General features: G+C 31.6%; 1 protein-coding gene across 1 annotated transcript in view; it reads right to left on the reverse strand.

The window, feature by feature from the left end:
* Positions 1-27037, reverse strand: part of LOC140442216 (sodium-dependent noradrenaline transporter-like) — a 340132-nt gene that overhangs the window by 20842 nt on the left and 292253 nt on the right. Inside the window, exons 11-12 of the mRNA XM_072533294.1 lie at positions 6119-6243; positions 2678-2790 (exon numbers count right to left, since the gene is read on the reverse strand). Coding sequence (XP_072389395.1) covers positions 2678-2790; positions 6119-6243 — 238 coding nt within the window. The remainder of the gene's footprint in view (positions 1-2677; positions 2791-6118; positions 6244-27037) is intronic.

Below are 27037 nucleotides of genomic sequence, written 5' to 3' on the forward strand. Positions count from 1 at the left end.
CTTCATTAAGTTTGTATTTAGTTATTAATGAAACTTTCACGTTGATTGTCTATTCTATGTAAGTTAAGCTGAAAACTCCACCAATCTGCTAGTTTATTAATTAATATTTAAATGGGAATAAGCCACAATTAAAGGTTAAAATACATTTATTGACGTTTCAATTTCCACTTCGGAAATCGTTCTCCTTCGAAAGAGAACGATTTCCGAAGTGGAAATTGAAACGTCAATAAATGTATTTTAACCTTTAATTGTGGCTTATTCCCATTTAAATATTAATTAATTTAAAATGCCACAAGAAAATAGCTTCAGAACAATATGCTAGTTTATTAGTTAGTTTAGGAGATAGCTGACAATGAATAACAATATCACTCACTGTGACAATAATGAGTGAATGGTCGGAGTTCATGTTCCATGTTTCCTCAATATGTAAATAATTAACAGAAGTATTTCTAGTTATAAAGAAATCAATTAGGTCTGGATATTGGTAAATAAATCAATTTTCATTTGTCCAGTCAATGTGAAATTAATAAAAGTGAGCTCTAAGTGAAGTGAATATGTTTTCAACACAGAACGGACCAGGATCAAGTGATTTGCAGTACGCTATAGTGCAGTTTCCAACTGTAATGCAGAACGAGCCTACAAACCTAATACATCCGTAGTACCACGTAAGTCAAATAAATACTTAAGCTTTACCGTTGTGCTTAAACTAAATAATAGTAAACCAAATGATACCTTTTAAAATTTATAAACAACAATATCAGATACAGTCAACAGTTGTCCAACAATCCAACTTTTCTCGTTCTACATCAAATTCTCAAGTTACCTGGAACTTAAAAAACAAACCAGAAACACAGAATGAGTATTATTCGATGTCAGACGAAGAACATGAAGACTCTCAAAATAATAAACACCCATGGGAAACAATAGAATAAAAAAAAGCTTAAACGTGAAGATTTTAAAGAAAAGGAAGCTTCAATTACACTCTTAAATGGGTTTCAGTTACATCAGTTACCAGAGAAAACAATCTCAGAAACCCCTCCAATTTTTTTATGTGGCATAAATGACAATATTTTGCTTAAGCAGTAAAAGTAGAAAATTACTTTACTAAAGCCTTAACAAACAACAAAATAAAAATTTTACCAAAGGCACCTACAGAAAACTAATATATCACATACAAGAGGAAAATATCGTCTGCCATACATACTAACCTTAGGAAGAGAGAGCAAACAGAGTAGTTATTCGAGACCTACATTACTAATTTCCGGTAGATGAAACAAAAGCGGAAATCCAGAAAAAAGCTCATAAGGTAAGGAATCAGTTACTTTATGTGGACCTCGAACCTCAAACGAGCACCCTGATTTAGAAATAACTTTATACTTAATTCTAATTATGGCTGTGCTTTACAGTACTAAAGTATATTATATACTATACCACAAGAATTTATAATATGAATAACATGCCACATGTGTGGAACGTAAATGATGTATACAATGAAACATATTATTGTGGGCCTATTAACAATTTGTTGCTTGTAGAGATGATAAATAAATATGCTGAGAGCTGCAACTTTTTAAAGCTCTGAAAGAAAGCTCATGTAGTTCTGATCCTGAAGCCTGAATAAACAAAAAACTTTTTTGTGGTACTAATTTATTGTAAATTTTGTATATTACAGTATTATTGTTGAGTAATTTTCTTGTCACTAATTAAAACAGGCTTGATTGTCTTTACAAAGAATTGGAATTATATCGAAACGACTGCCGTACCTCAGGTGGGTACCGATCCGACAAAAAAGACATTTTTTCTAATAAAAATTCTTATCTCAATCGGATTCGAACTCTCCAACTCTTAAAATCGCTCCATCAACACAGTTTGATTTCGGACCCAGAATATCTTTATGACAGCCTGACTTTGACTGACTTTGACCCTTATGCAGTTAAGATTGTTACAGAGAAAATGATTTTAAGTGTTACTGTGAGGAAAGAATGAAAAATTCGGTGGATGAAAAAACAGAACGATTTCCTTATACTAAGCTACCTTAAGGCAGGATTTTGCCTTCCATACTATATTTAATTAATATTTACCTTAATGACCAGGGCAATATGCCAAATGTCAAAAGATATATTTATGAATATTACAAGTCTATTTTCTGCCAAGTGAAGATTAGTGATTAGTTGAAATTAGTTGTGATCAGGTGAAAACTAGCCTATTAGGGATCCTATAATTATGACACGAACATAAGAATTTTAGTGGAGAAATACAGAGTTATGTATTTAACCAGAAAAAAAAGCTGGGAGAGAGCTATGTGTAACCTGGTGTGAAAATAAACTAGAGCACTTCAAGTATCCTAGATACCTAGGTCTTAAATTATATAGTACACTGTCATTGAAACAACATTAAACCGTGAGTTTTAAAGCAACATAAATAAGAGGGAAAATACTCGTATCAAATACAAGCTAAGAGATTTAATCTGGGTCGTTACATGCCATTACGTTGCCATCACGTTCAAAGAGACCATGAGAATCAATACTGGATATTTGAAATCTACATATCGCTCTCAATAAATAATCGATTACACATCTATTAGATGGTTAACTACAATTTTTTTACCAATTGAATAAGTAATTAAAAGTATAAATTTTTTATTTACGAGCAATACGTTTTGTATATGTATACTTACGGCAGAATCAACTCCCAACATTATTAGCATGAAGAAAAACAAAATAGCCCATAACTGAGATCCAGGTAGAGTCGCAACTGCCTCTGGGTATACTTGAAATACTAGCCCTGGACCTATAACCATAATTAATATATGTGATCTAAAACCATTTATTACCGTTTTAAATTATAAAGTTACTTTTGATTATGTTTTTTAAATTATTGTAAATTTTGACTTTAAAAAATAGTCGACAAAAGACGACAACGACTCTTAATTATCGTACAAATATATAATATTTCAGAAAAAGTTAAAGATGGATATAGGATATTGTACATAAAATATATCTAGAATTTTCTGAAGAATCTAAAGAATAGACAAAATTTTATGCCCAAAATAGGAAATTTGGTATTTGAACACGTTCCCATTTATTTGCAATCTAATTTATTCCATATATATATATATATATATATATATATATATATATTTAACGCACCACCTTAAATGTACCATAAGTTTGAAGCTATTTTTCTTCTGAACGAATGATTGGATTTTGATGAGGTTTTTTCATATTATAGATATATTTCTAATTAATCAATTTATTAATATTTTTTTTTAAATCAACGGGGTGTAAAAACACAGCTGTGTTTTTTCATCGTTTTTTGCAACACTCTGTGGAATTTATTAGAGAAAAACGCTACATCTTATTAATATTTTGAGATAGATTTATTTTTTCTTAAGATTCGTAAAAAAATTATCTCGATATCTCTATTATCAAAGAATATACAGATCTTTAAATGTAACAAGTTTTTATTAACATGTAAAGCAAAGAAAAGATTACTTACATAAACTTTATTGACATCTAATACAAATAAAGCCTAAAAAAATATAACCCAAATATTCTTTAACAATTCTCCTTTTCCAAAAACACTTAATAGATATCTTCTATGTCGACTTCTATGTCGTCAAGACAGACAGGTGGTGGTTGTCGGCTCCTGAGTTGACGATCAATAATATCTCACAAATTCTCTATGCGAATAATATCAGAGCTGCAGGGTGGTACATGGTTTGTATTCCAACCTCGTCCAAATATTCACGGACCACACGTGCAACATGTGGTCGAGCGTTATCATGCATTAAAAGAAAATTATTTTCTATGTAAGGAGCAAATCGAACTACATGGTTAGACAAAATGTATGTAATATGACAAGTGAACGGTATACCTTTTTTTTCCTTAAAAAGGTCACCTCTTTGTAAAGCAACAAGGTCCGTTCGAGTTGTAAGAGATATTCCTCTTTTATTCATTACAGATCCTTCATTGAATAAAGTAATAGCTATAACACTATGCGTAGTGTTATAGCTCCCACACGTCTACCTCAGCTATATAAGCAGTACCTCGATTCATCAGTGAACAACACGTGCTCCCAGTCATCAACATTCCAATCAAGGTGCTCTCTGGCAAGTTGTAATGTATTTCCAGGATGATTTACGTTTAAAGCTAGTGCTCTGACTGGTATTATTATAACGCAGATCTTGTTCAGCGAGATGCCTTTGTATAGTGTTTCTACTAATTTAAACATTATGAACATTTGCCACTTGTATTTGTAAATGTCGCATTGGAAGAAAATATTATCTTATAGCACGAAGCCTAATAAACTGACCTTGTCGTGGTGTTGTAAGTGTTCCTCTTCCTTGTCCACGCCGTCTCGTATGGTCGTTTGTTTCTCGAAAACGTTGAATGACTCGTGATATTGATAATATGAGATACTCCTAACTTTATACCTATTTCACGATAACTTTACCATCAATCAGCTAAAGTAATTGCCTGAACACATTCATCTCGGCTCAGATTTCTTGAAATACGATCCATGTCAACTAACGAACATATGCAAAATAGCAAAACAATTTTTAGAAATGTAAAAAATATTGACAGTCTAAAATTGTCCTGTAAAATTGTTTGATTTTTCATAGCCAACTAAATGCTTTCATTAATGAGTATTACAATTCGATATAATCACGTTATGCTTTGAACGTACTTTTCTTTTTTGATAATAAAGATATCGATGATTTTTTTTACAAAAATGTTGAAAAAAAATAAAGCTTTTTCGAAATATTAATGATGTAAAGATGTAGCGTTTGCTTTTAATAAATTTCACAGAGTGTTGCAAAATAAGATGAAAAATCAAAATATTTTTACACTCGTATATGGGTGAAACGTTGACATTTCCCTGAAAAAATTAATACACTAATTACTTAGAAATGGGTCTGCAATGCAAAAAAAAAAATTATCGAAATCCAATTAAGGATACACAAGAAAAAAAGGATAAAAATTATGGTAGAGTTGAGGCTGTACGGTAATTTTGGAGAGTAAAAAATCACGTAATGTTTTGAACATGTTTTGAAAGGATACTTTCCTTTTTTGATTATAGAGATATCGTAATGATGTTTTTAACAAATGTGAAGGAAGAATGAAATGATCTTAAAATATTAATAACATGTAGCGTTTGTTTCTAAAACATTCCACAGGGTGTTGCAAAATTAGATAAAAAAACACAACTTTATTTTTACACCCTGTATATAGGTAAAAAGTTGACATTTCTAGGAAGAGAGAAGAGTAGGTAGAAATATACCTACAATGTTAAAAATAAATCATCAAAATCCAATTATGGGTTCAGAAGAAATATAGTTTTAAAATCATGGTCCATTTTAGGTGGTGCGTTAATTTTGGAGAGTAGTATATATGGATATATATATATATATATATATATATATATATATATATAAATATATATATATATATAAATATATATATATACCCATATATATTGATCTATAGTACCAGCAATCGGTCTGTATGTATAAATAAAACTTTATAATTTGTTCTGTCGCAAAAATTTTGTTAAAATCTCTCGGTAAATGACATTTTTGTTTGATTTTAATTTTTGGGAGTTATGGTAACCGCAATATTTTATAAAGTTAATTCTTATTGTACAATTTTTAGTAAATAAATAAAAATAAACAATTATTATGACAGTATTATCCATAATATATTGTGGAAAGATGGAATTAATAGTAGAGAATTAAGGACGAATCAGGAACATGTTAAATTGATCTATAAAATGTAATTGATAGTACGTAGTCAGTTATTGTAATACTGATATTTTAGAAATAGAATAAAATTATAGGTAGAGTTACTAGAAGATTACTGAGTTTGTTTATAAAGGTTAAGATCTATAGATTCAATCTATCAATTATAAGACAGACACCAACCATTAAGTAACATCTACTGCAACATACTAAACAATATATGATATGAACTAAATTTATTCTAACTGGAATAATTCTATTCTAAAAATTTTAAAATCAGTATCGACAAGCAACAAAAAATTTATATCGAATAATACAAATAATGAGAGGAGAGTCCTTCATTTTTTAAATTATCGTAAACTACAATATTATACTAACCTTCTGTCGCAACATCACCAATTGGCACACCTTGTTTATATGACATATATCCCAAATATGTAAATATTACAAATCCAGAAAAGAAACTGGTGAAACAGTTAATTATAGTTGTAATAATACAATCCCTAAAATAAAAAAAATAGTTCAGATTAATACGTATAATTTCGGCAACAATGTAAAAACATATATGGACTATATCTAACCACTTTTAGTCTTTAGCTTTAATAGAAAAAGCTTGAATATGTCACATGAATTTTCTTCCTCTTCTTCTTTCGTTTTATGGCTTCCACCATAAAAAAATAAAAAAAATCACATGAATTTTCTAATTTGCCATATTCGGATATAACCTATTTAATTATTTAATTAAATTGGTCACAAACATGACGTCACTACACGTACTGTTTTTTTCTTCCTTAATTTATTGATAAAAATATTTATTTATTGGATATTGTAGTTTTTACCTTTGAAGACGATATTTCAGAGAGTAATAGATTATCGTACATAGGAAAAAATGGGTTAACACATTGAAGAAAATGCTCATCAGTTCCTACTCCAAGAACCAGAGCATATAACATAATACATATTTTCCATCTTCAAAACAAATTACCAGGCATTTGAAAAGAATTAGAGAAATATGGAAATACTGTATCGATAATCGGTATGATTAATGATTGTTCAATTTACAAATCAATATATCGACTCTATTTGCCACATTCTTTCCCGGCGTTAAGATACTGTACCTTCATATGCGATTGAGATTCAGGCTTTATTAAGGCTACTGTACGTTACCGAAGTTTATCACCTAAACCGTTTCAAATGTTGAAGATATGTGGAAAACCGATGTCAGGTATAGAGTTATTTTGTCTTTATGTCTTTACAGCGATTTAGATCTCTCTTAAGATGTTTACATTTTGACGAAATGAATACTTGTGAAAAAGGATCAGTAGATAAGCTGGCACCTATTTGAACTCTTTTCGAAAAATTTTTTAGTAATTGTCGAAATGTTTACAGTTATTCTGAATATGTAACTTTTGACGAAATACTTCCAATATTTAGAGGTAAACGTGGCTTTTGTCAATATTTAACATTAAAACCAAGTAAATACGGTATAAAAAATATATGCTATATTTTATGTATCTTCATAGATGTACAAAACGAATGAAAGTGTATGCTGGACAGCAGCTAGAAGACACCATTCTAGATTTTAACTGGTGGCAAAGATGGTGTCATAACTTACTAATAATAACGTCTGATCGTTATTTGACGTATGACATTTGGTTTACGTCAATCCCTTCGAGTATTGGTATAGGAACCTAACAGCTTGACTTGTACAGTAAGGGTGTACACGCTTACATTGTAATGTTATATAGAATATCTTAAATCATCTGTTGTCAAAAGTGGGTCATGACACGGGCAGTTATGTTTGGATTACAAACACTTTTTTTATACACACCTTTACCATAAGAAGTCTTGCCTTATATAACGTAGATTCACAGTCCGATAGGGTAACCCTGAGAGAATATATAAACCGTGAAAGAGATTTATTATTGAATTATTATTGTATATTTATTGTTCCAGATGTGTACATAACGTAACACAACTCCTCGTAGACCCGTAATTATGTACGTGTATAAATGTAAACAAAAGATAGTGGAAAATTAGTGATTTTCCTAAGTCCGAGAGATATTTTTATTAGTTAAGGACCAACGTGACAGACTCTAATAGGAATGATCCGAGAGAACAAACCTGAATTACCAATGGAGTTTACAAAACCTACAATACGACCAGCTAATAATAGTATGTTTGCCTATGTCAGGAAAGAAGAAAAAAATGTACTCTTGGTTTTCAGTATGCATGACCAAGATGATATAGATGAAAGTGTTAGTGAAAAATGTAAACTAATAATTGTCTCAGAATACACAACCAAACTTATATGGAATCACTATGTATTTTAAACTAATATTAATTTCTTTTAAAAAAACTTGTTATTGTTGCGGAAAATAAAGGTTTACAAACCAATAAAACAATCAGTGAAACAACAAAGTGAACGAAATTAAATAAACTAACATTTGCTTTTAACATCGAAAATATGTCTTACGTGGAGGGAACGGATGTGAAAAGGGGAAAGATTATTGGTCTTGTGGAGCAAGAAATGTCTCAGAGAGACATAGCTGCAGTGGTAGGCATTCTGACTAAAAACCTATGCTAGGTATGAGGAGTTCAAAACGCTTAAGAATAGACAAAGATAAAGTCGCCAAAAAGTAACAACGGCTTGCCACGATCGTTTTATTTTCCAAGTAGCTAGAAGGGACCCAACACTTTGTTAACCGCAACCCCAAAAGCAGCTTTTGGAAGGTACAGGTGTAAGTGTTTCAGTTGAAACGATAAAAAGAAGACTTCATACCCAAAGACTATACAAAAGTAGACAGTTACGGGTTCCCGAGTTAACCAGGCAGCACAAGATTGATCGCCTAAATTGGTGTCTTCAATACCAAAACTGGAACATTGGAAATTGGCAAAATGTGCTATTTTCAGACGAAACCAGGATTTGTGTTAAATCATATAACCAATGAATTCGTGTACTTAGAGGGCAAGGAAGACAAGCTAAAACAAAAACAGCCAGATCTATTCACAGACATAAAGAAGGAAGTGTTATGTATGTATGCTCGCAGGTATGTTGATTTGGTTCTAGAACCAGTAGTTAAACTCTGAAAAAGTGCAGTGAAAAAAAATTTAATTTTCATGCATGATAATGCATCTCCACATATCAGCAGTCACTACAGACTTTTTTGAAGCCGAAGATATCACTATTCTATCGTGGCCTGCTTACTCACCCGACCTTAACTGTACAGAGCATTTGTGAGATATTCTTAAAAAAGAATTAGACCTCGCCGGCCTAATTCAAAAAACACCGTACAGCTAGTACAAGCTGCTCTTGAAGAAAGGAAACAACCTACCACAATAAAATCTTGACAATTTATTTAGGAGCATTACCACGCGAATTGGAGCTTGCATACGGCATAGGGTTAGTAACACCGACTACTAAAAGAAAACATAAATAAATAAAAACGATTTAAACATTATGCCTGGTACATTAAAATTTTGTATGTTATTCACTTTAAAACAAATAATTTTAATTTTAATATTTAAGAATTTATGGGTTTCTTTAATTTTTATGTATTGATAATTAAATTGCTTTAAACTAAATATTCTTTGCCTTCGTAGGTTGTTTTTTTTATTCGATTAAAATAATAAGAAATATTAGATGATTTTATATGTGTATATTTTTATATAAGTTTCGTTGTGTGTAGCTGTACCAAATGTGGTGTTGATGTTTTAGACAAACTTTGTGTTATATTTTTCATATAAAAATGCTTTCACGTCATTCAAGATTTACGACGTCAGAACCCCTCAGCGTTATCAAAACATCAGAATAGTTAGTAAATTATATTAACAGTAAATACACTTAGTTTTAAGACTACTGCAACACACTAAAATACATAAGAAAACATTTTAATGCAAAATTATATATTGTAAATTTATTACAAAATAATCTATCTTATGTGAAAGCTTATCAGCTTTCTACAGACTATTTATTTGTTTTGGCATAGGATAATCACAATACACAACAAGAATTAGTTTTTAAAGCTATTAATCTAAATTGAATATGTATTTATAACTACAATTTATGAATATATATTATAGGTTATGATCAAATTGTGTAAGAAATCTAAACATAAACAAAATTCTTACTCTAAAAAGGCAACAACACTTTATACACTTTTGCCACAAGCTGAACTGTCAATAAAATCTGAAATATCCCCGTATCACTTGCGTAAAATTGTCTAATCTATTTATTTAATATTATTATTTTGTAGAATATTAGACTTAAAGAGTTATTTCACAAAATATAATTCTAAAATTTCCAATATAATGATGATTACATTTTTCTGATTATTACACCATGTTGAAGCCTATGAAAGATCGAGCAGTTCCGTATGAGTTTCGTATTATTAGCTGTGTTAGGAAAGGTTGAAATCTAAGGTTGACGATCTGGAAATTTTAAATATAAGTGACGTCACTTTATATAAATTGTGACGTGCAAGAATTTTTATATGAAAAATGCTATAGTTACAATCGCTCAAGAAATACTCGAAGATGGCCAATACTTATGATTTATACTATTTTAAATATAGCAGGAATTAATTCACCACTAATAGGTATATTGTTTCAATAATCCAATTGAAAATATTTTGAGAACTGAGTAATATTTGTGCTATAATGACAAATAATCCAAGAAATCTTTAGGTTCGATTAAGAGATATTTGTGGCATACACGACTCTTGATATTTTTGTGTTAAACTGTGAATATTAAACGTTATAAATTACAGGTTAAAGTTTACCAACATTATTTAAAACTGTAAGTTTAAATATTTCTTATTAGTTAAACTTAAAAACGCATTCTAAACTGGATTTATTAGTTTTTTTGGATGGGTTATTGATCGCAAATAATTATAATTTTATCAATAATAAACAACAACCAGTGTTATTTTTTGCTGGGGCAGAGAGGTACTATATTTTGGTACTGTGAAGAATAATAAATTGATATGTCGTCGGATGTAACTATACAGAACGTCTCTTTAAAGAGCAAATCTTATTCCTTGGCAGCATCACAGCAGAAATTTCCTACTAAAGATCAAGCAATTATTTTTAGTGCTATAAATAACGCCCGTCTTCAGGATTATTTAATCCCGCTAGGCACTTTAATTAATCCAAAAAATATGTTATTCTCTTCTCGGTCATCCAATAATAGAATATCTATGTATCTAAATAGTAAATCCAGCGTAGATGAATTTATGGAGAAATATGGTTCTATTAAAGTGCAAGGAAAAATCGTACGAGCTAGAAGACTTATAACGCCATCTGAAAGGCTAGTATTATCTAACGTCAGTCCAACAATTCCCCATGATGTACTTATCGGAGAATTAAAAGAAATGGGCTTAAACCTCGTTTCCCCTATAACGTTTTTAAAAATCGGTGCTACACTACAAGAGTATAACCACATATTAAGCTTTAGAAGACAGGTATTTCTCAGTCCACATAATATTACTGTCCCAGATTCGATTGAAATAAATTACGAAAACACCTCTTACAGATTTTTCATATCTCAAGACAATCTGACTTGTTATACTTGTAAGCAATTAGGCCATATTTCAAACAATTGTCCAAACATTAACATTATACTATCAACCACTCAGACCCAAAATTCAACTATAAAAAATCCTACTTCTACGCCAAATTTGCAGTCTTCTATCGATATTGATAGCCAACTACATCAATTTGGGGTAGGTGATCCAAATATTACACCTACTCCGAAACCATCTTCAATTCCTTCTATTCTAGAAATTTTACAATCGCCTAGTGAAATGGAAATAACTACAATGGCCGATGTGAACATTTTCACTAAAACTTCAACTGTAAAACCATCGGAAGAAAAGGACCCACAAGCTTCACTGGAAACCACAAAAGATTCACCCTGTTCATCTGTGAAAAGAAGCATTGACGAAACATTATCTCCCCCCATCGAAAATCTAAATACAAATACCCAATTATTTACTCCCCCACCCATATCTCACAAAATCAAAACCCAGAAACCAAAAAAATCCAAACGCACAGCACCAACATCTGATTCTCTTAAATTATTCATGAATGAAAATTCATAGAACGAACACCAATCGCGCTGGTGGAGGAGTGGCAATCTTGGTAAAAAATTAAATAGACCATGAAGCCTTTCCACTCACAACAGATCTCAAAGCCATTGCGGTAGAGATTTTAGAACCACATAGAAAATTCTACATCTGTAATATTTACTTGCCTCCTAATATACAAGTTAGTTACGAAGACCTCCGCAAACTTCTTGATCAGATACCCACACCACGCCTAATTTTAGGTGACCTGAATAGCCATAATACAATTTAGGGCTCACAAAATACAAATTTAAGGGGCCAAATATTAGAGAACATTATTACAGATTTTCATCTAAACTTTTTAAATGATGGCAACCCTACTAGATTTAATATATCGACAGGTGAATCATCCGTTCTAGATCTTTCTTTATGTGATTCTAACTTAACCATAGGTTTACACTGGGAAGTATTGCCTTTTACATATGGAAGTGATCACTTTCCCATAGTTACTACGAACCTCAACCATGTGTAGAAACATGAAGAATTTAGTCCAAAGTGGAAAACTAATAACGCAGATTGGGATTCATTTTCTCAATATATTGATAGTCACATATCTAGGGCCCAAATAACCAATGATATTGACAAGATCATTAAATCACACAATGACATAATTTTAGAAGGTGCTGTATTGTATATTGGTAAAACAAAACAAATACAGGGACGTACACTAGTACCGTGGTGGTCTAAAGAATGCGAAGAGGTCATAAAAAATAGTAAATCTGCTTTTAATAATTATAAGAAGCACAAGACACCGGAAAACAGAATTAATTTTAAAAAATTAAAGGCAAAAGTGCAACTTACAATAACGCAAGCTAAAAGGAATTCATGGCAGAAGTTTGTATCGGAAATAAATAACACAATTAGCTCCAAGGAAGTATGGCAAAAAATTAGAAAAATTTGTGGTACTCCTCAGAGGACTTTTATTAAACACTTGAAAGTACAAAATAAAATAGTATCGAATTTTTACGAAAGCCTCTCAAACGACAAAAATCCACGTGCAGATTCTTCAAATTCATCATCTGATACCTATACTCTTCCTAATAATGAAAATCCTAACGTAGCAATTAATAGTCGCATTACATTTCAAGAACTTAATTAAGCACTTTCAAGCCTTAAAGATTCTCGTCCTGGACCCGATGATATCCCAACCATATTTCTAAAACATCTTCCGGACTCAGCCAAATATCATTTACTTGACATATTTAATTTCATATGGACGCAACAGCATTTTTCTTCAATATGGACTAATTCCTACGTCCTATTTCTTTTAAAAGACAAAAAATCACGATATAGTGTGGAATCATACAGGCCAATCTCAATTACTTGTTCCATGTGCAAACTTTTAGAAAAAATCGTTAACAGTAGATTAATGTGGACATTGGAACAAAATCGATTACTGATTACGGAACAAAATGGATTTAGGCAGAATCTATCAACATTCTGGAACTCGAAAACGATAGCATGGAATCGTTTACGACTAATAGAAAATGTACCGCGATATTTTTTGACTTAAAAAATGCCTTTAATACTGCCAGGAAACACAGGATTCTAAAAATGGAATATTCGTGGACACTGTTTATCGTTCATCAACAATTTTTTAACCAATCGGAATTTTCGCGTAAGAGTTTTTAATTCGTGCTCGAAAACTCACTGCTTAACAAATGGAGTACCACAAGGGTCTGTTCTTAGCCCAACACTCTTCCTAATAGCCATAAATGATATTTTGAAAAACATAGAAAAACCTTTAAAAGCACGGATTTATGCTGATGATTTAGTGGTATTTACAAAAGGAAAAAATATAGACAGTATGACAAAATGTTTACAAAGCCTTATCAATAAACTGGAAAAATGGTCTCTGAATACTGGCTTTGAATTTTCTACTACAAAAACAACAGTCATGGTTTTTGCAAAAACAGTAAATGTAAGTACTGCATCAAATCTTACGTTATACGGGAAACCAATAACAGTAGATACTCATATTAATTTTTTAGGAATGCATTTAGACAACAAACTGACATGGCGAGAACATATAAAGCAATTACAATTAACTTGCCATAAGAGAATGAATATTTTAAAAACATTATCCAACAGGAAATGGGGTTCCGACCAAAATACAATATTATCAGTATACAAATCGTTAATCAGGTCTAAACTCGATTATGGATGCATCACTTATTGTTCTGCCAGAAAGTCTATTTTAAAATCTCTAGATACAATTCATAATAATGGGCTAAGAATCGCACTACGAGCAGTTAGAAGTACACCTATTGAGAGCATATACGCTGAACTTGGTGAGCCATCTCTTTACCACAGGCGAATGCAACTGACATATTAACACATTCATCCTCGGTATTCTGTAATCCAGAAAAACCTATTTATAGTAACACTTTCACAGATAAATATAACGAACTTTTTAATTATAATGATAAACTAAGAAAACCATACTATGAAAGAGTTAGAACATATTGCAAAAAATTAAACTTTGATTTTCCTGACATATTCGATCCAAACATCACCGATCCTCATATCCCTTGGTCAATCAATATTCCACAGTGTAATGTATATTTGAGCCAATATAATAATCTCCCCATTGTATTCGCTCTTTATCGAGCAATTAAGTTTATTAATGATACCAATATCGTCAAAGCGGTGATTCTTTCTGATTCTCTGAGTTCGATTACTTCAATTCAACGAGTATATTTTGAAAAAATGATCAAATCAGAACTTCACACATGTCAAGAAAAAGGAAGAACAGTTGACTTCATATGGATTCCTTCTCATGTGGGTATCCCCGGAAATGAAGAAGCAGACTTAAGTGCGCATAGTGCAGTGTCTAGTGCGGACTCAGAAATAATATTAAAGTGTGGTCCAGAAGATTTAAAGCTTTCTATTAAGACAAAAATCTTAGAAGTCTGGCATAACGAATGGCAAATATCAACGTCTAAACTACGACAAATTAAAGACACATTAAAGGAACTAAACCTTTGACAAAAATTGCCATGAACAGAGTGTAGTTAACCGATTACGATTAGGCCATACTAGACTCACACACTCTTATCTTTTTTCAAAATGTAACCCACCAATATGCGAGCGCTGCAATTCAACCTTAACAGTAAAACATATCTTTGAATGTGACAATTTTAAACATCAACAATCTCTTTGTAATATAGATTTAAATTTATCAGTTGTGTTAGGTCAAAATAGTTATTCAAAGAACTTAATAGATTATTTAAAAGCTAACGATGTGTTCCATAGGATTTAACTTTTTTTTGTATAGCATTACTGACTTTTTTTTAGTACTATTGTGTAGGAAAAAAAATCTTTTTTGTAACCATGTAATATAACTATTCTTGTAAAATTGTACAGATCCGTCGCTAATAACCATTAGGTGGATGCGACTTTGTCTTTAAATAATAAAAATAATAACTTATATCATTATGCAAATGTGTTTAGACATTACAGCTATTTTTCAATCTTGTCATAAAAATGCCCCGTCGAAGTAATGGCAGTTTTTTCAATAATTGCTTAACTATATCTAGACATTTCAATATAAAAATTAAATTTTAATTATTATAACATTGATTTTGTTTTGATGAAATTTTTAAATTTCTGCATTAAAAGTAGTACCAGTTTTAGTTTATCAAATTAAAATTAAAATGACTACTTGTGTTTTTTGTACTATGTGTGTTTAATATTAATCCTAAGAGCCAAAATTGTGTTTTACTAATGAAAAGGTATAATATTTTTTCAAAAATAATTTTCAGTTCATATCGGTCTCTTGGATCGGCACGACTCTGCATGTTAAGTAACTAGGCCTATATTCTCCGGCCATTTAAAAAAACATTTTGTGCTTCGATGAATAATCGCTAAAATAATTATATGTCAATGTAAATTAAGGACATTTTAGGAGACCATCTTTTAATCATTCGTTGTAAATAAAATGACTTATTTGGAATATTTTAAATTGTTTACCCCTTAGACTCCCAAAAATCGTTAGCAAATAAATGAAATAAAACACAAATGTGCGAACAAAGACCAGTTCTAAATAAAAGGTGTACAGGTAGAAATTAATTAACTATCAACGAGGACCATTCCAAACCACTGAACCTATTTTCTAGCTTTTGAAACAAACGATTTGGATTGAATTTTATTAAAACACTATTTCCACTGTTTCCTATTTTAAAGATGAGATTTAAAAGAGACGCTGATATTCGAAAACTTGACTGCCGAAAATTTTATTAGTATAATATGTATACAATCCAAGGGGGAATTCTTGGTAAAAATAAGATGATTTGGTCTAAAACATGTGGATAAAACGTGTGTCTTGTGTCATTACTTACGTAATTTACTATAAAAAAATGATTCAGGAATATATACTAATAAAGACAATGGAAGACTCTGGTGAACTTTATATTTTAATAAGAATTTATAATTCTATATATTTTTTTATCAAATTAAATCAGTTAATATTATTATTATAATAAAATAGTACAAATAGTTTCAAAAGTTATGCATCACACGTTGTATTCATGCTTTTTACGCTTTTATAAATCTGTATCATTATCAAATATTTAATAGGCCTGAGGGGGCCTTGTAACTAGCTCCCTATATTCGAGGGTTGGAAATCTTTTGATTCCAAGCCTTACTTCAAAGGACTTGTGAATGGATGTATCTCCATAGGTTTGGTTCTTCAGTGACCGTTGAAGGATAAGGATTGTTAATGGGAGCAAATATAACTCCAGAGAAATAAAATCACCTTTAGTTTATCGACTTATAATTAACTATTTTTAGAGTAAAGAGGTTCAAAACGACCGTAGCTGACAATACAATATCAAATAATTCTTTCTTTATCACACGTAAAAGAGAAAACCATATTTATGAGAAAAATGCCCGATTTCGGCGTAGAGAAATATTTTATATATGAATTGAGAGTGTTGCCTCAAGGGCGTGTGAGAACGAACTAATAAAATAATACTTGGTGCGTAAAAGTGTAGATTACCCCTCTTGTATTTAGGTGTGAAAACTATTTAAGAGGCTGTGGTGGCGCCAACAAGTCGGCTATCCCGAGCAAACTTCATAAAGTGACTATTTTACTTATTCTACACTAAGAAAAGTGTAAAGAACTATATTTTTATTTTATATTTTAAAATGATATGTTCATTTCTGGAACATAGACTGCCCGCGTTGAAGTATTTACTTCAAAACGAAAGAAAGAGTGATTTGAGAAAGTAAGTAAACTTAACTTAAATGTAATTTAAGAAATAACTATTCCTAAACTAGAGTAATACATATAAATGTGACAAAGTTTAAAATTTTAATTTTCTACTTTGTCCACAGGAAGAGGACAGAGTTTTGTAATGGGTCTGTTAAAATATCCATCTCTAGTCTTTATTTTAACACTACGGACCTTATCGTCCTTACCAGTAAACAATTCAACAATTCTTGCCAATGGCCAGTGTAGGGGTGGAACTTTATCTTCCTTTAATAGAACTAAGTCGTTAACTTCAAGATTCTTCTGTGGTGTTAACCACTTGGGGCGATTCTGAAGTTGATTAAGGTAATCAATTTTCCAGCGTTTGGCAAATGATTGCTGAATCTTCATGTAGTTTTGCCAAATTGTTAATTTATTGTCAGGTATTTCCGTCACTATCTTTTCAGGAAATGACGTAATTGGTTTTCCTATTAGGAAATGTCCTGCAGACAATGTGTTAAAGTCATTTGGATCATTTGACATAGCACAAAGAGGGCGTGAGTTCAGTACTGCTTCTATTTGTGCGAGAACTGTGCTAAAGGCTTCAAAAGTTAAAGTGGTATTGCCTAAAATCCTTAAAATGTGATATTTGGCACCTTTTATGGCTGCCTCCCAAATTCCACCATGATGCGGAGAATGGGCTACAATAAATTTCCATTGGATTTCAGAAGAGGAGAGAAAATTGAATATGGACTCAGAGGTTTCCTTTTGTTTAAGAAATAGTGCAACTTCCCTCAACTGATTTCTAGCTCCTAGAAAATTAGTGGCGTTATCTGAGTAGATAATTTGTGGACAGCCTCTCCTACTGATGAATCTTTTTAAAGCAAGTAAGAAACTTTCGGTAGAGAGACCTGTGACTAATTCGATGTGCACTGCACGAGTAACCATACATACGAACAACGCTATGTAGGATTTTATTTTTGGAGTCTTTCTTAAATTGGAGCTTTTTATAAGAAATGAACCACCAAAGTCTAGACCAACATTGGTAAATGGAGGGGAGAAACATGAACGTTCCCGTGGTAAATCAGCCATTAATTGTGTTAAACAATTAAACCGTTAAAACAATCGTGACATTTATTAATTATTCTTTTAGTTTCTTTGAGACCATTTAGACACCAATATCTTAAACGAAAATTGGAAAGAGTATTTTGAGGGCCTGCATGACATAATCTTATATGTTCTCTACGCAGCATTAATTTTACTATGTGATTATGAGAGGGTAGAAGTAATGGGTACTTCTGTTCATATGGGACGTCTGAGTACCTTAGACGACCACCTACACGAATCATTTGCTGATTATCTATGAATGGGTTGAGTTTTAAAATTGTTCTATTTGAAATTATCTCCTTATTTTTAAGACAAGAAAATTCTCGAAAAAAGTGTGCCTTTTGCAAAAGTTTTATTATTAAATTTTCAGCATTTTTTAATTCTGAAACAGAGAAGGGTGCAACATATTTTTCATTTGGAAACTTGAAATTGTGAATGTACCTGAGAATAAGTGTGATACTGCGTTGTAGTTTTGAGAAGTTTGAAAATTTGAGAGATAAATTTTCAATGAAACTTATTGGACTTTCTTGTGCTAGATGAACTATTTTCTTTTCCTCGGGTATTTTACTTACATTTGGTTTTGAATCATAAGAAGTTAAATCTAAGTCATAATTAAGTAGAAATGAGGGACCTTGAAACCAAAATTTTGAGTTTAGAAGTTCAGGAGCAGACATGCCTCTTGACGCAATATCTGCGGGGTTTTGTTTTGACTTTATATATCGCCACTTAAATTGTGGGTTTCCTTGTATTTCAGAAACTCTATTTGCAACAAACTGTGACCATCTCGAGGTATGTGAGCCTAACCAAGCAAGTACGATTTCTGAGTTCGTCCAGCAGTTTATTGAGTCTATTTGAGTTAATTTATTATTTAGAATTTCAACTATTCTTTTAGTGAGTTTGCTGCATAAAACAGCACCCATAAGTTCTAACTTAGGTAAAGTTAATGTTTTTATTGGAGCTACCCTACTTTTAGAGGTGATGAGTGTGGAAGAGACATTTCTTGAGCTATAAGTAACTCTAATATATATGCAGCTGGCGTATGCCTTTTCACTAGCGTCGTAAAATGCGTGGATTTGTATACTACATACATAATTTTCAATAAAAAAAGGTCTGTGAATTTTTAAATGTTTTAGTGCTGAAATATGTTTAAGAAAATTTAACCATTCATTTAAGAGTGTAGAGTCTAAACTTTCATTCCACTGAATATTTGAAAGCCAAATTTTTTCCATTATTATTTTTGCAGTTACTATTACAGGATTAATTAATAACTTGGGGTCGAAAAAACTTGCGATTATCGAGAGCACTTGTCTCTTAGTGTAGGAATCTTTTATTTCGATTTCTGGTACCGAAATAGAGAATCTATCTAATTTAGAGTCCCAACAAAGACCTAATATTTTATTAGAATGATTTTCTGGAGATATGACATACGTGGAGTCAGTTGAAAATTGTGAAATATTTTCTAAAAATTGTGGTGAATTTGAACACCATTTGTGAAGAGATATGCCTGCCTTTTGTAGCAGTGCAGTGATTTGCTCATGCGCAAGTATGAGTGTTTCAATACTATTTGTACCATATAATATGTCATCAATATAGCAAAAATTAATGACCATATCATGAGCGAGAGGATATTCTTCCTTATGCATGTTTGCGAGTTCAATTAAACATCGTGTGCTAAGGAAGGTAGCTGGTTTCGTTCCATAGGTAACCGTTTACAATTGTATACATTTTAACGGCTCCGAGGGAGAGTTGCGCCACAAAATATTTAATAAGAAAGTTTGGTTGGGGTTTATTCTGATTTGTCTAAACATCTTTTTTATATCAGATGTGAATACATACTTGAAGAGTCTAAAGTTGACTAAAGTGTCAAATAGTTCTGGTTGTGTGGTATAACCCTTTAACATAATATCATTAAGGCTAAAACCAGAAGTGGTTTTCATGGATGCGTCAAAAACTACGCGCAAACGAGTTGTGAGAGAAGTGTCTTTTTCTACACTGTGGTGAGGCAAGAAATATTTGTTTTCTGAGTGTACATTCTGCAGAGACAACGGAACATATTTTGCATGTCCTAATTCAACATACTCGTCTATAAAAGATTTATATTGTTTGTAAAGGGAATCATTTTTTGAGAATTTGTTCTCCAAATTTAGAAATCGCCTTCGCGCCATTTGGAAACAGTCGCCCAATTTATTATTTTCATTAGGCGTGCATAGGGGTAAATCTACTTGGAACTGTCCATTCGGTAGGATTTGTGTTGTGGCTTTAAATATTTTCTCAGCCTTTTCATCATCAGGACTTAAATGCTTTATTTCGGGAACTTCTTCAATGTCCCAAAACCTTTGGAGAAGATTATTTATATTTTCTTCTTCAGTGTGAGATTGAACAAATAAAGAAATATGATTCGAGTGTGAATAGTTACAGTTTGAGTGAGAGTGCATCTTTTTCTTAGATGAAACTTGTGGAGATAGGTTACCGAACATGACATATCCTAAATGAGTGTTTTGAAGCACTGGAAGACCTGCTCCAATATGAAATAAACCATCCTTTAATAGATCACAGTAAATTTCTGCACCTAATAAGAGATCGATTCTCCCTGGGGAGGAGTAAGAGGGATCACTGAGCTTTATGCCAGCTGGTATTTTTATTTTGCTACGATCTAGAGGTACCTGAGGTATTTTACACGTAATATTATCCAAAACTGCACATGATACTTTAAATTCCATATCATTGTTTTTATATGGAAAAAATTCAATGTTTACCATTTCATTTGAGATGGAACAATTTTGAGAGATTGTGGAAATTTGTAATCTTTTATTAGTGGTAGAGTAATTTAGTTTATTTACTAAATCTTTTGTTGCAAAGCTCGATTGAGATCCATTATCGAGAAGACATCTTGCGTGTACAGGTTGTCCAATTTTAGAGTAAATTGTTACCAGCGCTGTGGCTAGCAAAACTTCGTTTTTTGGATTGAAAGTGGAGAGAGAAGAGATGCAAGATGAATTTTGACTTTGTGTGTCTGAGAGTAGACAAAATTCATTTGTCTGAGTGCTTAAGTGAGTAGAAGTGTTTGGTGATTCATTATATGAATGTGGAGAATTAATTCTTTGAGTAACTTGGGCATTATTACTCCTTTGAGGAGCATGAAAATGAATTTAAGAGATATGTGGTGCACTATGGCGAGTTTGTGAATCACCCTGTATACTTGCGGACGATTGAGAGATTTGTGGTGCATTAAAGCGTGATTGTTGCCTATTGGCGTGACTTTGGTTACCATCATGTGAATTTGAAGCACTTTGATTGCTTCGAGTGGAAGAGAATAAATTATTTTCATGAGTGTGAGAAAAATTATTTTCTTCATGCAGAAGTGTATTGTGCTTTTTATTGCAAATTTTACATGTGTATTTAGAGATGCATTTATCAGTAAAATGTTTAGTGCCAAAACAGTTTCTGCAAAGCTGTGCTTGCTTTACAAAATTAAACCTTTCTCGAGAATTTGTGTCTTTAAATAAGTTACACTGATATATTTTATGACCAGTTTGTTTACAAAATATGCAATTTTCATAGCTAGATTTATTATTATTTATAGTGGAAATATGAACAGTTTTTTGAGTGATTTTATTATTAAACTTTGACTGAGTTTCAATGTAATTAAGTTTCTCTAAAACATCACATCTTTTTTCTAGAAATTCAAAAAATTGTTTGAGTGTTGGAACATTCTTAGAACCTACTTCATATTCAAAAGCCTTGTGAGAAGCAAAATCTATTTTTTCTAAAAATATTTCTATTAAAAGGAGGTCCCAATGTTCAATTGGAACTTCGAGATTACTAAGAGCTTGAAGCGTTTGCTTTGTGTGTACAAGAAAATCTCTTAGTACCTGAGGAGTGCATTTAACTAGAGATTGAGACTTTAACAGCTTTTTTATAAGAGTACTAATCACTCGTGATTTGTCATCATATCTTTCTTTTAGGGTTTTTATAGCGATAGCAAAATTTGCATCTACTACTTCGATGCTGCTAATTAAGTTTAAAGGTTCTCCTTTGAGGAAGGATTTTAAATATATAAACTTTTGTACATTATTTAAACTTGAATTGTTTGTGATCAGAGTTTCAAATAGTTGAAAGAATTCATTGAATTCTGAGAAATTTCCGGTAAAGGTTTTCATGCTAATTTCAGGCAGCCTCGCACTGGAAACAGCATTATTATTTGAGCTAGGTGCTTTATTTTCTGTTAAATTTAATTCTATTATTTTTCTTTGCAAACCTTTGAGTGTGTTGAAGTATTTTTCTTCAACATTTGCTCGATCAGCTGATTGTTGGTCGCTATCATCATTCTGTTCGATTTCTAATTGAGTTTGTTCATATTGTGTGAAAAAATTAAAAAGTTTTTCTTTCCTATTTTCAAAATCAAGTATTTCGTTTTCTGTATCTTTATTGGCTATAAACCATTCTGAGATACGTGTAATTGATGCTTTAAGTGATTTGCGCTTTTTCTTTAAAGCTTCCATTTTTTATTTAAAAGTGAATTTATTTGCAAATATATGCTGAGCGAGAAATAAGAGTGAATGATTTTGTTTAGTGTAAATGTCTTTTTCAACTAAGACGCGATTTTAATTTTAATAGAGTATTTTTACTAGAGTGATAAATAAATATTTTTCTTGAGAGCGGGCTGTGAGACAATCTGTATAATAAATAATTGTCAGCTATCTTTAGCGATATTGAGAAGAAAGATCTGTTGTCAAATCAAAGCCATTAGTTAATATAAATATTAATAAACAACTAAAAGTCGAGACAAATATCTACCAATATAAATCATGTGCATGCAGTGACTATAGAAAATATAGAAAGAGTTTTAACCTCATCAAATGTTTTTCAAGTATCCAATTTAATTACCGCTGTCGCTTACCAATACATAACGCACTTTTCACAAAACACACGTGTCTAATCTTGAACGAAGGTCAACTTGTGCAATCTTTCTTCTAGGGACGAGAAACCATTATTCTTTCTTCCTGTTGCTCTCCGGCGTGTGTAATCCTTTTCTTTCTTCAGTCCTGTTTCATCAAATAATCTGTGCTCGATAGGACCACGAAATGAGTGGGAGCCTTGTAACTGGCTCCCAATATGAGAGGGTTGGAAATCTTTTGATTCCAAGCCTTACTTCAAAGGACTTGTGAATGGATGTATCTCCATAGGTTTGGTTCTTCAGTGACCGTTGAAGGATAAGGATTGTTAATGGGAGCAAATATAACTCCAGAGAAATAAAATCACCTTTAGTTTATCGACTTATAATTAACTATTTTTAGAGTAAAGAGGTTCAAAACGACCGTAGCTGACAATACAATATCAAATAATTCTTTCTTTATCACACGTAAAAGAGAAAACCGTATTTATGAGAAAAATGCCCGATTTCGGCGTAGAGAAATATTTTATATATGAATTGAGAGTGTTGCCTCAAGGGCGTGTGAGAACGAACTAATAAAATAATACTTGGTGCGTAAAAGTGTAGATTACCCCTCTTGTATTTAGGTGTGAAAACTATTTAAGAGGCTGTGGTGGCGCCAACAAGTCGGCTATCCCGAGCAAACTTCATAAAGTGACTATTTTACTTATTCTACACTAAGAAAAGGGTAAAGAACTATATTTTTATTTTATATTTTAAAATGATATGTTCATTTCTGGAACAAGGCCTTTTTATACAAAATAACCTTTTTTGGTTTTTAATTTTATTTAAATGCCCATTTAATTGATCTGGTTTTGCCAAGGTCACCTAGACGAAAAGTAGTTCAAACTTTTTTAAACAATTTTTTTAGATCAACTTTAACAATCAATTTTTTAAACCCGCACAATTTTTTTTTAAATTTTTTGAATCATTTTGAACAAAATACGTCTCTTGTAGTTTTTTTTTGTATATTTGATCGTCTTGAGTTATAAATAATTTTAAACTAGGAAAAACGCAAAATTACGATTTTCAAAGCTCAAAAACACAAGTAAAAAACCTTTTCATTTCCCGATAACTGTTTTGGGCCTATTTCGGTTTAAAACATTGTTTTTTATTCGGTAGTAAAGCGCTTATGACAGGACGGAGGCTCGGGCTGCGGCGTGTATAAGAGATTGAAGCAAGATCTAGGGCACAAATTTTTGCTGTTCTAAATTCTCATTGTACAACTGAGCGTCCGCCGTGCCATTTGCGCTTTATTATTGATTAAAAAACAATGGTATAATAGTTATTTGTGCAGTAAGGGTGCTATTGACATAATCCATCCACAGAGCCTTTGGCCTGATGGAAAGATGTTGCCCGATGGGCGTAGTCATTCAGGTACACCAGTGGTATATATAAAATATGCATTTAAATTTTGTAGGTGCCTTAATGTAAAAAGTAAAAACGTCTCAATTTTAGTCTTTATAATACGTGAAGTGAAGAATAAAATCTTGAGAGGTCGTCTGCTGGATTATGTTGCTCTCTGGTCGTAATTATCTTAATAACACCTTTGGTGTATAAATTACTATTAAATCATTATATATTATATATTATAAATCATTGTTTTTAATTGGTAATGAAGCGCATATGGCAGGGCGTGCGCTTATTTGTATTATAAGAATGTAAACCAGCAAAAATGTGTGGCTTAGATCTTGTTTCTCTCTTTTATACACGGCGCAGCCCGAACACCCATCCTAGCATGAGTGCCTTGGTAACGATTAAAAATAATGTTTTAAAATAAAATAGGCCCAAAATACTTATCGGAAAATAATTGAACAAGATTTGAACTTGAATTTGGGTCCTTGGTAAATTCAAAAATAACGTTTTTACCGGTGGTTTTGAGTCTTGAAAATCGTAATTTTGCGTTGTTTTATATTATTTATAGCTCGAAAACGATCAAGTTTACACAAAAAACTTTAGGAGACTCATTTTGTTTAGAATGATCCAAAAAATGATATTTGTCCGGGACGACAAACTTGATTGTTACAATTTGTTAAAAAAATATTGTTAATAAACTTTTTGCCTGGGCGACCTCTTGGACCTTATTTTGAGGTATTTTATGAAAGTAGTTATGCAAAGAAAATCTCATGTATATATTTTTCCGAACAAACTCGAGCTTTTCGCCTTGTCTATTGGTAAAATTTGGGAAAACGTGATTTATATTGAATCGTTATTTAATTTCTGAGTTGGACCCTGCAAGAATTGTCGCTTTAGTTGAAGAAGACCATTCACAGCGGTTCGTGGAGGAAACCGTGGGTGTTTTTTAGAGTGATGTCCCACGGATATGGAATATGTTTCTTGAAACAAATTGGGTACAAAATAGAGCTAGCTCTGGTAGACCCCGAGTTACCAATGAGCAACAGAATAGATATATCATAATTTCGATTTGGAGAAATTCTTCTACCTTTGTACCAGTCCTCTAAAGTAACTTCAAGCATGCTACAGTTGGCTACAATCAGAAGAAGAATTTTAGAGTCCGGTTTGAGGAGTCGTTGACTAATAAGTAGTGTTGATAGTGCTGAGTTATAGAATAGTTCAGCGAAGCAGGTTTCATTAGACCTTTAGTAAGTGGAGACACTGGAATGAAGAGTCGAATTGTCATAGCTCTGCAAAATATACGATTCTGCTAGAGGCTAGAGGAAGAGGCCGTGCTCAAAAAAATTACCTCTTGCCTTAATCATTTTTAATTCATTTATCAGATAAATACTAATATTCTGTCAGGTATTTAAATATATTTTATTTGAATATATTCTTTGGCATTAAATTTTCTTGTCGGTCAAATAAACAACTTTAAAATTAATTTCTAAGCATACCTACTGCAGATTAAGAAATAAATAAAGTTTATAGATAAATTTAGATTTGTTTCAAATTTATTCTCCATGATATTCAATTTTTAACCGTTTTTACTATTTAACAAAATTTTTGATTTCACGGCAAATTTTTACCACCTGTTTTACGGTCACATATTGCGTATTACTTAAAATGTAAATATGTTTAATAAAAAACTGCGAACATAACAAGTTAGTTAACCACCTTAAATGAGTTATAGAGATACAGTGACTCTGATTCATTTTATTATTGAGAATCTCAATAATGGAATAAACTATGGTACATTTTTACTCTGTGGCTTTATTACGGAGACCATTGTTAATTTTTAATTAATATTTGCTTCCATAAAAAATAAATTAAAACCAGTCAATTTTAACAATATTCTTTAGTTTAAGGTGACATATATCTTTACGTAAGAATTTTTTGCATAAAATTTATTCTTTCTAATTATTTATTTAATAGCATTTTCATATAGTTCAGTCGTCAAAGGTTTGATATCTAAAAGTAAAATGATCAAGCAAGATTTTTCTGTGAATGTCAAATTTGGGATACCAAAAGAAATGCAAAGAAGAATCCCCCCACAGGGAGAAACGAAAAACATCAATTTTTAAATAATCGGCATACTGTAGGAAAAATTCTTTAAAACAGAAATATAGTGAGATAATTTCGTCCTCTTATGGTGTTACAGACACAGCTATTAGATATATTTTGTAACTGCAACGTTGCCTTTAGCCAATCCGACGAGCTGTATTATTCAAGAAAACTAGTCAACATTGAATCAATGTATTATTATGCAAGTTTGTGTAATATTTTATAAAAGTAAGCTTTCTCAAGTACTTACAAATATTTCCCTAACACTTATAAGAATAAAGATAAATTTAATGCCAGCGATAACGGGTCTACAAGGTACGCATTGCAGGCGGGCGTCTCTTTTTGGGTGGAAAGGAAAAAGAAAGAAAAAAAGAAAGGAAAAATAAATTTTTTAAACGTGGTTAAATATTATGTTTCAAAAACAAACAACTTCGCACTTATTTGAAATGGTTTGTTTATTTTCTTTTTAATTTCTTTGAAGT

Source organism: Diabrotica undecimpunctata, chromosome 5, assembly GCF_040954645.1.
Source record: "Diabrotica undecimpunctata isolate CICGRU chromosome 5, icDiaUnde3, whole genome shotgun sequence".
Taxonomy (NCBI): Eukaryota; Metazoa; Arthropoda; class Insecta; order Coleoptera; family Chrysomelidae; genus Diabrotica; species Diabrotica undecimpunctata.